Here is a 14,913-nt window from a genome sequence, read left to right as displayed (position 1 = left end):
TTTGCCTGTAAACTATGTATGCCAAAATGTGTTTCAAAATTTATAATGTAAATCAGTTATCACTGCCTTTTTTCAAGTATCACGAGACAACATCTCATTGTTGCTTAAGCAAATGTAGGTCTCTGTGTTCTTCCTCCGAAAGCAAATACACTAAACGTTTTGTTCACAGAATAACTAAATGAGGCAAATAAAATTTCTCTTGAGGAAATTTTTATAAAGATCTTTATACCCATCAAAACAGTCCACTAAACAATTTAGAAAAACATTAGTCTACTTTTATAATAGGAGCAGTTAATGTCAATCTCTGTAGGGAGACAGGAAGTGTTGGTTAATTCCAGAGCTTTAAACTGCAGTTTCTCAGCCTGCTCTCTGGGGGCAGCATGACGAGCCAATTAAAGCACAGGAAACCCACCAAGATAAGCATACAGACTAGAGGAATTATCACAACAATAAAGATATCCCCTGCTCACTAAAGAGCAGAAATATAAATGGTTTTAGAGAGTGCCAAGTAATAACACTTTATATTACATTTATATCTATTTACCGTATCGCAAGCTGACTAAATAAACTATTTAATACGTAACAAGCCAGGCAGGAAATGATGGGACTTTTTCAAATTATAAATTTACGAAAGCTACTTGTGCAACAGGATATTGCAGTTACAGCCAACACAGTCCTATGGCAACTTTTTACGAGTTGGCTAATTTTATAATCTCATTTGTATGCTTAAGTATGATTTGTTTTTGTTCCAAATACGGTTAGGTTTGGGTGGGGCTTCATTATTGTTATATACTAATAATCATACGTTTTTTTGTATGTTTCACATCTTATAAATTCATAAGAATTGGCCACCTTGTAAAACAGTTAGGAATTTCTGTGAGATCAGGCTGGTTTCAGCTCAGCAGTTTCCATTCTGCAGCTTCCAAGTGTGCAGATGTCAGAGGGTCAATGACTCTCGCTTGGCTTAGCTGTCATCTTTAACCACCAAACAGAGCAGGAATTACATCAGGGCATAGCCAGTCCCATTAGTAATTCCTTACTTCTGATGGAAGTGTTGTGTATGTGTGGAAATGGAGATCTCTATGATGCAAAACAAGGCCACAGGACACTACAATATCCCATCTAGAAAGATGGCATTATTTAAACAGGTAACACAGTGAAATTATTTTACAGGAAAGGAGAGAAGTGAAGTGATGTGCAGTTCTTAATGGAGTTGTTGTATGTTTTGATACAGTGCATTTGGGAAACATTCCTTTCAAAAGTTAACTAATACCAAATTATTCATTTGTTTTTAATGAACTGATGACAGATTTAGCATTGGCCTGTTATTTTAGAATTACATGTTGGATTCATTTTTTGTTAACGTAACTTGTAGTGTTGTAAATGATTGAAATAGGCCTACATATTTCAATATCCACACCACATTTAAATGTCCACACACACACAGATCTTGGAAAATTATTTCTAAAAACGTTCTGCTTGGGATTGTGCTCGTTCATTACCTCAATGCAGAATTAGTCACCTTGTAAAATAGTTGCAATGATATTGTATTGGAAAAGTGCATGCAATGAGCATATAATATGATGCCATCATTTCTTACGAATGCAGGTGCAGACATACCATATCAAATTAGTGTCCAAATAATATTGTTTTTGTATTAGCTGATTCTAAAATTATTGCAATTGGTCACCTCCGTCTGAGATTAATATATTGGTCCTCATGAAGCAAACTAGATAGATTGTTTCATCCGACGTATGTGCCTGGCCTGAAGTTAACATCCGGTCTGTGTTTGTATATAATACAACAATTAAATTTATATTTAATTTATATTCATATTAAATTGTATATTATTGTATTTGATTGAATTAAAACTACTCAACAGGTATTAATTCTTTGCGGGGTCTATCGGAAAATAAGTTTGCGACCATAATGTTTGTTTGTGTTGTTGCCGCTGAAACTGTCTGTAGAATTAAGCAGTATTGTATCACTGCGTGAGATTGTATTGCAACAAATCATGTTTTCTTAAAAAAAAATAGTCAAATAGAGGAATACTTGCTTGCTTTTTTTTCTCATCAAAATAAGAACTTTTCAAACCGTTTTATTGCATCTATGCTACTTTTCATTCAGAAAATGGACAATTGATTTTTCATCCCACTAACTGAATGCAGCAACAATAATATGTTATTTAATGATGTTGTAGCTCACATTTGCAGCGTAATTGTGCACATGGCTCAAATGTAGCTTACATATTCTACAGTAAAAAAATATTTTTAAAGACACAGTTCTTGATTCACAGCGGCCACTGGCGTTGTATTATAGATACGAATCTCTCAGTCCAAACACAACGGTGGCCACCACAGTACAAAAAAGATGCCGTTGGTTGCGACAGTGTGTCTTCTCATGTTGACGAGGGAAGAGATCATGCGGGCATTAGACAGACAGTAGAAAGAGCGAAGTTATTTATTACATAACATAAAAGGTCTATGGATTTTAAGTATAAAAAGAAGGATAAAAGTCAGGCAGGAGCTAGGACCCGCGTTAATATTAAAAAATGCTTTCCAGCAAAACTCCGTGCCCATCAATACAGCCAGCATGAATAAGAGCAGGGAGCGCAGCGATAACCCCCAACAAAACTATAGGCACAAACGACTGTGAATTATTATTTTATTTATTCCCCCCAACAAAACCATAGGCGGCAATCACAGCATCAGCAAGGGGTTCTCTTCTGTATAAGCATTAAAGAAGAGCAGCATTAGCCCCACAGGTAGGCCTGTCATCATAGGTCCTTGTTCACTGATAAATTGATCCAGAAATTACTGTGATAACAATAGGCTGTTATTTTTGTTTCTATACTGTATAATATAGCTTGAAGCACACACACTTGTTAAGACAATAAAAAATGAATTGTAAGAATATCTAAGGAAAAGCCAATACATTGATTATCGAGACAGTACTAACTACAGGAGGCAGCAATGGAGTGCTCATGAGCATTTAAAAAGAACAGCAGCAAGGGAGAGCTCTAGAGCAAAATCCGTTACCGAAAGTCGTACCACTCGGGTTGCAACGCCATGTTTGCAACACCTCTGGGCAGCAATTTAAGTCATAGCAAGACCACAGTCCTATACTTGAATGGGGGAAACAGATACTTCTAAAATCACTGGCCAAATTCCCAATTTGACAGCATATTTGTGTACCACTGTAGCAGCTCGCATAACCGCCTGCCTAGATGCCTTATTAAACATCCGAAAGGTTAGACCCCACCTCACTGAGCATGCGGCACAACTCCTTGTCCAGGCCCTGGTAATCTCAAGGTTGGACTACTGCAATGCTCTCCTTGCTGGTCTTTCTGCAAAAGCTATCAAACCACTTCAGCTGGTTCAAAACGCAGTCAACCACATCTCTCACAACCTTCAAAAAACTACTTAAAACCTGTCTCTTCTGTGAATACTTGACAGACAAATGAAAAAAAATAATAAAATAACCCTCTCTCTTCTCTCAACAGGTTGTGGCCTAGTACCTATGGTACTATTGCTCTTTTATGACATATCGCTTATTGCTCCCTGAACTCTTTGTAAGTCGCTTTGGATAAAATGTATTTGATTAAATGTAAATGTATAAATCCGATCAACAATTAAACATGACTTGAACTGTATCAAAGCTTTGGTTGGCTAAGCTTAAATTGCAATAAAAATCACCTTTTTCGAGGTCACCTCATCTCCTGTGCCTGCACACAGGCTGGCAGCTCCTCTCGAGAGCCCAGCCCCAGAGAATCGTCTTTACTGATTGACGATTGGCTCGTTTTACTGAAAGGCGGAACTTCATTCACTAGAGCGGCCATATTGAGCATTGCATTCCTGACTATTCATTGTATCAGCAGTGGTGCACCTTGATAATATTAATATCTTTGTCTTAAGCATTTACAAAGAGCGGCAGGGAGGGAGGGCATTTACAAGGAGCGGCTGCAAGGGAGTGCTCTTTAGCATTCAAAAAGTAGGGTTGTCACGGTATCATAAACATATCTTACGATACTATACCAGCCGAAATATCACAAAACCAAGTAGTATTGCGATGCTGTGTCATTAAAATCTACAAAACAATTGCCTTAATACACAGATCTGAAACATATTATATATGAACTACATTATACTGCACACTACAATATTTGTACTATTAACAACAGAAATTGGATAATTTTTAGAAAATGCTGTAGTATACTTTAATATTTACTGTGTTAAGATTTAAAAAACGCTAGCATCTAGGAATTTTAGTAGGCCAACGTTTACTGCAGTAACTGCTAAAGATTTTTTTTAAGTGGGACAATATACTTACCCGAATGTACAACAGCATGTTGCCAACACAGAAGCTAAGCATCGACTAGGTAAGCTTAAGAACGCTTATACTTATATGATGATACCCAGATAGCAACTAGCAGTTCTGCAACTTTGAGCAATGAGTATAAAAACTTAGCTTAGCTTGTGCAGATGTTGAGAGGAGGGTAAAGATTAATGGAGGGTTAAAAAATATAACCAGCTGTGATGTAAATGTTTTATTTCCTTCTTCTGTGCCTTTACTTGTGCGGGGAATGCTAATCTCAACTGAACGCTGTTTCAGATCACTTCCAAAGTAAGTGGTTTATAATCAAAAAGACAAATTTGCATGTAGTTCACAAGCATGAATCTGAGGTAAACTCTGAAATATTTCCCTCTTGCTACATTTTTAATTACACAATTCCAATGCAGTTTAACCGGTCTAGTGTGCTCCTGAGCTATGCGATAAGATGCTATTAGCTGAATAAATTTTTAAACGGAAGCGGTGTCATGTTTCTATAGACCCCTTTTGCATGGATGTCACGCTTACGTCACGGAATTAGCTAGAGGCAAAACAAAGTGAAAACTGGAGGCGGCCAATAGAAACCAGCAAAGATTCGGCTTCATAAGGAGTTTTAAAATATCATCTTGTCGTGTTTTTTGTGCCACAATCGACAGAATACAGTCTTCAATTTGATATTTTAACATATACCTGCTGCCAATGCCAAACAAAAAGACTGACAGGTGTAGTTAAATACAATAAAACGAGCAGTCTGAACAGAAACTATCAACAAAAATACACGTGTTTCACTTCATAATACTTAAGATTAAAAAAACTACTGTCTTTTGTTGGTGTGGATTATGATTTGGGTATGTGTCTAAAAATATGTCACGTATTCCCAAATCAGAAACTGGGGAACAAGGTTATTTTTCACGAATAGGGTATGCAAGCTAACTTTGTTAGTTATACAACTAGCAGTTAACTATCGCATTAGTGCATTAGAATAAAGGGAGAGGGAACAGTGAGGCTCATGTTGTGTCAGGTTTGTGTTCAAGTAAATGGATTTGCTAATGTTTGCCACTGTTACACGTATAGATCTATGTTTTTGCTCTCAGTTTATCTTTACTATAAACGCTTGGTTTCTCTGTCTGGTAGGTGTAGATGTCAGGCCACTTAACTGGAGGTTATCTTGTCAGTCTGTCCGTGGATACATTGAGTGAGCGTTTACAGGTTGGCCAGGTTCCTTGCATTAAAGTTAACTTTTTCTAAAAAGATTCCGGTCCTAGACAGTGAGAGACCTTACATGTTAAAATGTATTCAGATTTTTTTAGTCGTTGTCAAAAAGCAAGCAAACAAAATGTGCTACCTAGCATTAGTAATGCGGTCAGGGGGATCTTTCTGCCTCCACCTAAGCTCAGGTCACAAAAAACGTGTCACAATGTTTACTAACAGAAAGGACGTCTACACTATAGGCAGAGAAGGATCAGCTGATGCAAGCTTGACTCACGTGACCTGCCAGAACTAATGCTATATGCTTCATTTGTTTAGTGTATAGAATGACATTTTATTGAATAGTTTCTAAATTTACAAAAACAAATTATTGAATTGAATTTTTTTAATTGCATAATTTGTTCATTCTAATTCTAATGCCAAATTCAATTCTGATGATGATATATTAATGTTATGTATGTAAGAACATTGTTCGTCAATGGTTGTCAGCTTTCTTCTTATTCATTCTTTCTTGTTCAAAACCGACAACAAATTTTGTAATTTCAAACATATTGTCATGTTATTTAGATTTTATTGTTCAGCATATTCAGTAGTTCATTTTCAACAACGTCTTGAGAATAGGATTTACTCTGCACAGAATAAATATTTTATCCCTACATAACTGTCATTCTGAAGTGAGAATATATCAGTAAAACAAACAATGAAAAAACACAGGTAACTACCAGTCACACAGGGGTTATTTTGATATATTAAACTAAATAACAAAATGCATCATATTGTATTTTGTAAGCACACAACAGCAGGTAGGCTGGAAGGCCAACATGTTTTATTTTAAATAAACAATCTTGTTTTCATTAATTGCTGTTTTCGTGCACTAAATAAATGTATGAGGCCCTATTCTTAGTAACGTTTTGTCATTGGCTTTTTTCTTTTTGTTGATTCTGAATGAAAGTGACAGCCTCTGAGGTGCTGACCTCTGCTAAAGTCATAAAGTTTGTAAGGGTGTCCCACTGCGTGCGTCCCGTCTTAGGTCTCTCATCAGAGGAGTCAGTACTATTAGTGCAGACAATGCTCCCTGACCCTCTGGGTGTAAACCATCAGATACGAGAAACACAACCCAACAAGACAGCTCAGCAACACACATCCTGCCCTCCACTGCCCTGCCCTACGGGAGTGTTATTAAACCCTGAAGGGAAATGTTTTTGTCTATGTGTGTGTGCCCATGACAAGTCAACAACGCAAACAACCGCCACAGAGGGGGGTGCAATCAGAGGGTGACAGTAAGAGCGAGGCTTATGCTTACTTGTGGAATATAAAAGGGACAACAGCCTTCCATGAACATCGAAAAGACCAGCTTGAACCAGCATGGTTTATGATGGTAAGTGCTGGTTCACCAATATTGCCATGCTGTTCAACGACAAAGCATGCTGATCAAGCGGCATGGTGTTTCTGGTGAAGCTGGTTGAACATTGCACTTTTGTTAGTAAATATATACAAGAATCCTGAACATGAGCAAACCAAAACTCAACATCCACTGGTGGCCAGCAGTACTGGTCTTTTTAACAAGGTAGTCACACAGAGTGTGTGTATTCCAGGAAAATATGAGCTTATAAAACCCAAACTTTACTTGAGGGTGAAAGACCCTACTGTTAGCAACACTAAATCATTCCATGAATCAGCTCTTCTCGAACTTTGTTTAGCTGCAGGACGTTTTGAATTAAACCACTGCACACTTTCCAAATTAAACACACTACCTGGACACTAGTCTAAAAAGCCTTGTGATCCTGAAGAACCATTTTCTTCCCCAAGTTTCAGATGCATCACACCACCTGTGCTTGGGGCCAACTAAAGAAACTCAAAAGGTTTATATGGCAAAACTTTACTGGATTTATACAGTTGCATAAAGATATCAAACACACACTTCAGATTCGACTGGTTGTGTTTGTCTTCCCAACAAATTAGAAAAAATGTTGGTACCATCGAGTTTTACAGGGATAAAATGAGGGGATTATGGAGTAAAAAATCGGACAATTTCGTTTCTAAACCATACATCTGTTTATTTTTCCATCATCCGATAAATTTCATGAATGTGTGGGTATGGAAATCCGGCCGAGCTATAGTACAGCTTCACTTCTGTGTCATGCTACAAACATCACGTACAGCAGCTAATAAACGCTCTGAGTGAAGCGATGCTGATTGCTTTCATCTGGACTAATGCCACATTATTCTGGCTCTCCAGGCTGCTCAAACATCGGTCTTGATATTTACGGGGTGTCAGTGTTATGGAAATGGCGATTGGTGTTGCACTAATCTATCAATAAGGCAAAATGTCTCTTGCTGTCAAGGATGAGGAAATCTAGTTTAATACTTGCAGTGAAGATGATATTTATGAAGCTGATGAGGTTGAGGTTTTTATTGATTTACTATAGTGTTGGGAGTTACTAAGTAATTAGTTAATTTAATTTAATTAATTTTCCCTTGAAAAAGTAAAGTAAGGGATTACTCGTATTTTTCTGTAATTTAATTAGTTCCTTCTGAACTAATTATACTAATAACTGTGTGTGCAATAGTGGAATTGACATAAAAATTCAAAGTCTGACTTCAATTCATAATTACTACATTTGTAATACTTTGGTCGGTAGTTTTATATTATTTATTTGAATGAATTAAAAGAGCCGTTTCATGTCTATCCTTGAATCACGTAACTAATCAAGGTTGATATAGGATATGGAAAGTAATAAGTAATTGAATACTTTTTGGAGAGAGTAATTTGTACAGTAATCTAATTACACTCTTGAATATGTAATTAGTAACTAAGTCATTACTTTTTAAGAGTAACTTGCCCAACACTGTACATGTAATTCACAAAATCAGTATTCTCTGTGTGTAACACCAGTGTGGTTTTATAACATGACGCTGCTGTACAGACGTGAGGTGGGCTGCGATAATTTAGCATTTTACAAATGCAACACCTGCGCTACAGTGTGTTCGTCAACAGAGTCCTGTGCTTAAATAAAAACATAGGCAAGCAACATTTAAGGATGATTTATCTTTCAGACTCAAACAATAATACAGCAAACCACAACAACAGGGTTTGGGCCCCGATCTGCTTAAAGGAGCTACAAATGGGCAAATTATCGTCAAATACTTTCTAAATTACACCAGAGTATCACCTCTTAATGGCATACAACATTACCCTGTAAACGACTGCTTAATGACCTGGGTTATTATGTAAATATGAGATTATCTGTCTGTGGCTGTATCTACTGTATGCAAAAACACAGCATGATTTGGCAAGCAAGATTCCTTTAGAACTTCAGTAAATATAATAATATAAATACTAGGAATAGAAAGTACTCACACTAACCATTGCCTGTTTAAAGTGGAATGAATGATCAATAAACTCCCATGACATTGTAAATAAAGACACATGCCTTTTGCTTTATGTGCTGCATGTCTAATAATGAATGCATTATTAGCGAATGTCTTTGTTCATACATATAAATGAAATATGAATTGATAGGTTGACATTTCACCTGATTTGGATTTATAATCACACCAAACCTATGTTAACCTATAAGCAGATAGAAAGCAGCAGTACTTTTTTTAATTTTTTTGGGCAGATTTTATTACAGCTACGAATGCATCCACTATAAACTGTAAGACGATCACTTCTGAAAAGTGACATTCTACTCAGTCAAGTCAGTTCTCACATGACACAGTTTATAGAGGTGACCACGCCGACATAGTTTGTTTTATAATAATAATTATTAAGATTTTATTACGATTATTGATTTTATTACGATTATTATCATTAATAAATTATGAAAGGACCACAAGGCACATTAACGCAAAGTAATTATGTACAATAGGCCTTGCAATTATGACAAAATTATTATAAATAGGCTAAAGCAGGCCTTGGAAATCAACAGCTATCTCACTGGTGTGTACTAAGAGCACATCTCATTAATGACAAAAAGGACGTTTACTTGAGAATAAATGGTAATTATCTTGTCTACAATAAAACAGCAACAGCTATATATTATGACATCAGAAAATGAAGCTCTTAACGCTTAATGAGCTATGAAGATTTTTGGATTCCAGTACAGTTAGTGTTCTTTTTATAACAGATTCCTTGTTGCTAGGCGATTCAGGATATTGTAGATATATTGTTATGAGAGAAGCGTGGGTTTAATCTAACGAGTGTTTCTAACACATCTTATTTAGATGCAGGTGCGTAAACACCTGTACACGTGATGAAACACATATGGGGGCCGAGTAGCATCGAAAATGAAAATGATAACATGATTGGAGCCTAAGTAAACAGACGCTTACCTTGGCTTGTACGGTAAACTGCGCATGCTCAGTGGTCATCGTGCACTCCGTGAATTCGTTGCGGAACGCAGGCAGCCTACTCTTATGCATGAAGCCCACCGAAGCGCTGGAGACGAGTACATGTTCCCTTCAGTGCTGCTTGACTGGTTATTTCCGTCAGTGTTTTATAAAGGGATTCACTGACAGTTGTAAAGGGACGAACAAACAGTTGAATGAAGCATTCCCTTGAATTATACTCCCAAAACGGCAACTTGAAAGCAGTGGCCAAACTGATCCTTCAAGCCAGGTGTCGTTGACTTTGTTGGAGGATGTAAAACCGGTGTTTTGGCATCGGCTACCACGTTGTGACATTTATGCTCAGAGAGAACGAATCCTCGCATGATAAATGGGTGTTTAAAATACGCCAATAACGAACAAAAGAGTGCAGTGTATGTTTCACAAAAACAAAGATGATTGTTTTGTTATTCGATACTCACAAAGGGACTGATCGAAACGACTCTTCAGCTATCCTAGACAATGCACGAATAACTACACAGGGGTTGTTAATGGGGTTTTACCAGAATGTAGTACATCCTGAATACTGGCATGCTGACACATTTAGCCGAAATTTGATTTAGAATAATATTGCATTAAATTGTCATGCGTGTTGCTCTCCAATTAAAAAATAGAATAATTAATTATTATGGGAAACATCAAGTCGTTTTAGAATTAATTTTCTTTGTTTTCAGAAGTGAATGTTGCGGAGTTATTTCATATTATTTCGAATTATGAATATAATGTATATTATATCAGTCATTGTGCTTTCTCCCTGCATCCCCTTCTTTCCTCTGCGTTAAACTATGAGAATATAACATAATTGATGATAGTGCAAACGATTTTAACGTTATTGCATAATAGCATTGGATAAGAACTCGCTTCTTCTACAATTACTGACAAATGTAACTCATAAAGTGCCTATGCAAATTCCTCTTTGTTGCCTTCATTAAATGAACAGGGAGCTGTTCAGTTCTGTCAACAGAACAGGTGGGCAGATATCATCTCCACGTCATGTAAAGCTGGTGATTTTTGCGTTGCCTGTCATTGGATTACAGGGTATGTTTCTCTACAAATGTAGCCACATTGCAAAAATGTTTCAGCTTAGGTCCATAACTTGAGTATGAGTGTGTGAGCTTCTCTGTATGTTTGCGCACGCGCGTATGTCTTCAGGTTGTAAATGCGCAACCGTGCGTGCATGTGTGCTGTTAACTTATTTATTTGTGCAGTCATCTACACGAAAACATCTCAAAAAGGTGATCGTCTTTCAATAATCATACATCTGTCTGTAGGGTTCGTGAATGTGAACTGTTTTTTCCGCCTATATCAGTACCGTTCCCTCTACTCGGGCTCTGCATATCAGCACCGCACAGAGATTCCGTGACGCCTTCTTCCATCTCCATATACTCAGCAGCCTTGTCACCCAAAGACGACCCCGATGGGGACCCTTTGAATTTTCTGATGAAATCCGGAAAATACGGGCAACCTGGTGGGGGCTGTTCAACAATGGGCGTCTGATCCTCGTTATCAGTTTCCCGGTGATAAAAGTAATTGAAGTTGGACACGATGACGGGGACTGGAAGAGCAATGGTCAGGACACCTGCTATGGCGCACAACGATCCCACTATTTTGCCCCAAACTGTAATAGGCTTCATGTCCCCGTAACCCACCGTGGTCATGGTCACCACAGCCCACCAAAAAGCGTCTGGAATGCTCGTGAACTGTGACGACGGCTCGTCAGCCTCCGCAAAGTATACGGCGCTAGAGAACAGGATGACACCGATGACAAGAAAGAAGATGAGCAGCGCCAGTTCTCGCATGCTTGCGCGTAATGTGTGTCCGAGAATCTGGAGACCTTTAGAATGTCGAGACAGCTTGAAGATCCTAAACACTCTGACAAGCCGTATTATTCTCAGGATCGCGAAACTCATTGCTTGTTGTCCGTTGCCTTGTTGTTGAGCGAGGTCTGTGCCAAGAGTTATGAAATAAGGCAAAATAGAGACAATGTCTATGGAGTTCATGGCGTTTTTAAAGAAATCAGCTTTGCTGGGGCTAGCAAAAAATCGGACAATTATCTCAAATGAGAACCAAATTATGCATACTGTCTCGACGATGAAAAAGGGATCGTTGAATGGCGTAAATCCATTGTCTTCGTTTGTGGAATTTTTACCTGGCGTGAGGAATTCTTTGTCATCCCTGAATTCTGGCAATGTTTCTAAACAAAAAATAACAATGGATATGACGATAACCAAGACCGACACGACCGCAATCCCTCTGGCTGGACTTGAACTCTCTGGATACTCGAACAAGAGCCAGATCTGACGTTTAAACTCGTCCTCGGGTAGCGGCTTCTCTTCCTCTTTCACAAAGCCCTCATCCTCGCGAAACTTGAGCATTGCCTCTTCCCCGAGTTCATAGAACTTCACCTCTTCGGAAAATATGTCAAACGGCACGTTGGCGGGTCGCTTTAATCTACCCCCTGACTGATAGAAGTATAGAATGGCGTCGAAGCTTGGTCTGTTCCTGTCAAAAAAGTATTCGTTACGCAGAGGATCGAAGTACCTGATTCGTTTCTCAGGGTCCCCCAGGAGAGTGTCCGGGAACTGGGCGAGAGTCTTCAGCTGAGTTTCAAACTTCAAGCCCGACACGTTGATGACAACTCTCTCGCAGCAGCCGTATTCATTGTAAACATTTTCGTACCCTGACTGAGGACGCCTGTCCGTTAAGGAAACCGTCTCCTCTTCATCATCCATGTTATAGACAAAACTCGATCTCTTACTTCCCCTGTCCTCCTCTTCCTCCTCGCCCTCTGCATCGTCCTCCTCGATCATGATGTCCTCCTCGGACCCTAGGAGCGCCAACTCTGAGTGGCGTAGATCCCCACCGAGTGCCGCGCGGTTCCGTCTCCAGCGCGCGACGCTTCTTTGCTTTTTTCGCTCTCTGGGTAGTTGCTGTGGTGGCTCGTGGTGTTGCTGCTGCTGCTGTTGCGGCTGCTGGGAGGAGGAGGGGCGCGAGGCGGTCCCGGCGCTACTGTTGTTGGCATTCGTTGAAGAGGCGGTTCGACTCTGATGCTGGTTGTTGTGGGGATGGCCACAGGACCCACCTCCCTCTCCAACCGTTACAGCTTCAGCTGACGATGCCGCCGCCGCTGCGCGCGACTGTCTCTCCCGCTCTCTCTCTCTGGCACGAGCCTGGGCATATCCGTAGGGCAGGTGGGTGTTGCAACCCCCGCTGTCCGCGCCCACCATAGCAAATTCCATCTTCACGGGCTATGCAACGTTGAACCCCCCCTCCAAACAACTCAGCAATTGGATAGAGAATTAGGCTAAGCACGAGACTGTCTTGGCACGTTAAAGTTCATAAATACACTTGACTGGCGCGGTTAGTGGTCCGTCGCCTTTTAAATACGCAAGCGGAGTTCAAGTGTAGTTTCTATGGTCTTTAAATTCACTTTTACTTATTGTAATTGGACTTTATTTTCGTGAAATAAGAGCGTTTCTGGTGACATCATTAGGGACATGTGGCCAAGAGTGCCATAGAATCCATATGGTTGGCTGGCGCGCACTGGTGTCACGGTTATCCATAAAGGTAACTGGATACAAGAGAAGACAGCGACACTGTCCGTTATCCGAGGTGCTCGGTCGCCGAAGAGACTTTTGCACCTATGAAATCACTTGTTCCCATCTTCGCTGTGAGGGAGGGGAGGGGTGGGGTGTAGGTTTATTCCGTCCTCTGCCCCTTCAGTGGCTATATGAATGAATCACTGAATCCGTCTGACACCAGCAACAGCTGCAAAGAAAAGAAAAAATAAACGTGTTGTAGAAAACAAACGTTTAACACACTGTCCATCATATAATGTGCCCTGAAGAACTGACACCCCATCTAGTCTGTGATGGCTGCATATGATATGTTTCATCAAAGTACTTTGAGAACAAAGACGATATTATTATTCGTATAACCTTCTTCAATAATTAACAATAATAACAGTAATAATAATAATGGCACAATCGTATTATTACAGGCCAGCCAAGCAAGAAACAGGAAACAGCGCGTGATATTACTGATCCAAATTCCCCTGACAATTAATTATAAACAGTCATCGCACGCAATTTATCAGCCCTCTCATGCACTCCACCTTCCATCGTTCGAGTCACTTACACAGGAAAATATTATTGAATGTCTTCTCAGCATCCACCCTTACTATAAAAAGCTAGGGGTGAGGACGTAAATCCCAGGTTTGTCTAAAATTCCCTCTCCGCTTTAGGAATCCAAATATTCCTCGACGTAGCCAAACGCAGAACATAACACCTCAACAGTCAGGTGTGATCGCAGGGATGACAGTTTTGGCCACGGCTCGCCGTTGGGTCTTTATTCAACAGGATCTCTCAGCACCTGCCCATCTCCCCCTCCCCAAAAAACATGCACCGCTGCATTATGCCTGGACTCACACTCACCAAAAAGCAGGTGCTGCTGCCGAGAGCATGCTGCGTGGCTCGATAAATCAAACAAGCAGCGCCAGAGTCGAGACGTATCAAAGTTTTAGGATGCCATGTGAAATAGCCTTAGGTAAGTATGCGCAGCGCGCATCTGTCTGCCGCTCAGTCTCGCCCGTTGACCATTGTGCTCGTGTTATTGGGGAGCAGAGCTTCGCCGAGATAGGCACGTTTGCAGCGCAGAAAGAGCTTGATCGTCACCCAGTGGCTACGGTGGGTTATTGCGCGCGCGCCCGTGTGCTGCAGTTTTCAAACTTCAGCAGCCCTTTATGTGCGCTACCTCTATCCTCTTTAAGTTAAATAAAGAAGTTAAATATTTAGCACAAACGTAGTAACGAAGACGAAAACTGCAACGATCGCTACTTGCCACTTCAAGATTATTTAAACAAAGTTAAAAAAAATGTATGCAAAGTTTCAAGTTAAACGGATGAGATGTTTGGATTAAAGTAAAGCTAAAAAACCGCTAGTGCAGTTCTTTTATCAACTGAACTTTAAGACTTAAAAGCATTTTTAA

At 39.6% G+C, this 14,913-nt stretch overlaps 1 protein-coding gene across 1 annotated transcript; it reads right to left on the bottom strand.

Moving 5' to 3' along the window:
- Positions 1–11,180: 11,180 nt before the first annotated feature.
- On the bottom strand, positions 11,181–13,166 carry kcna4 (potassium voltage-gated channel, shaker-related subfamily, member 4; the record flags this gene model as incomplete). Its single annotated transcript, XM_079451388.1, has 1 exon — positions 11,181–13,166. One exon carries the CDS (start codon positions 13,164–13,166, stop codon positions 11,181–11,183), a length of 1,986 nt encoding a protein of 661 aa, XP_079307514.1.
- Between the last annotated feature and the right edge of the window lie 1,747 nt (positions 13,167–14,913).

The sequence above is a fragment of the Barbatula barbatula genome (assembly GCF_947034865.1).
Source record: "Barbatula barbatula genome assembly, chromosome: 1".
In the NCBI taxonomy this organism is placed as follows: domain Eukaryota; kingdom Metazoa; phylum Chordata; class Actinopteri; order Cypriniformes; family Nemacheilidae; genus Barbatula; species Barbatula barbatula.
Note: the sequence above shows the minus strand (reverse complement) of the source record. Positions and strands in the feature narration are given on the sequence as shown.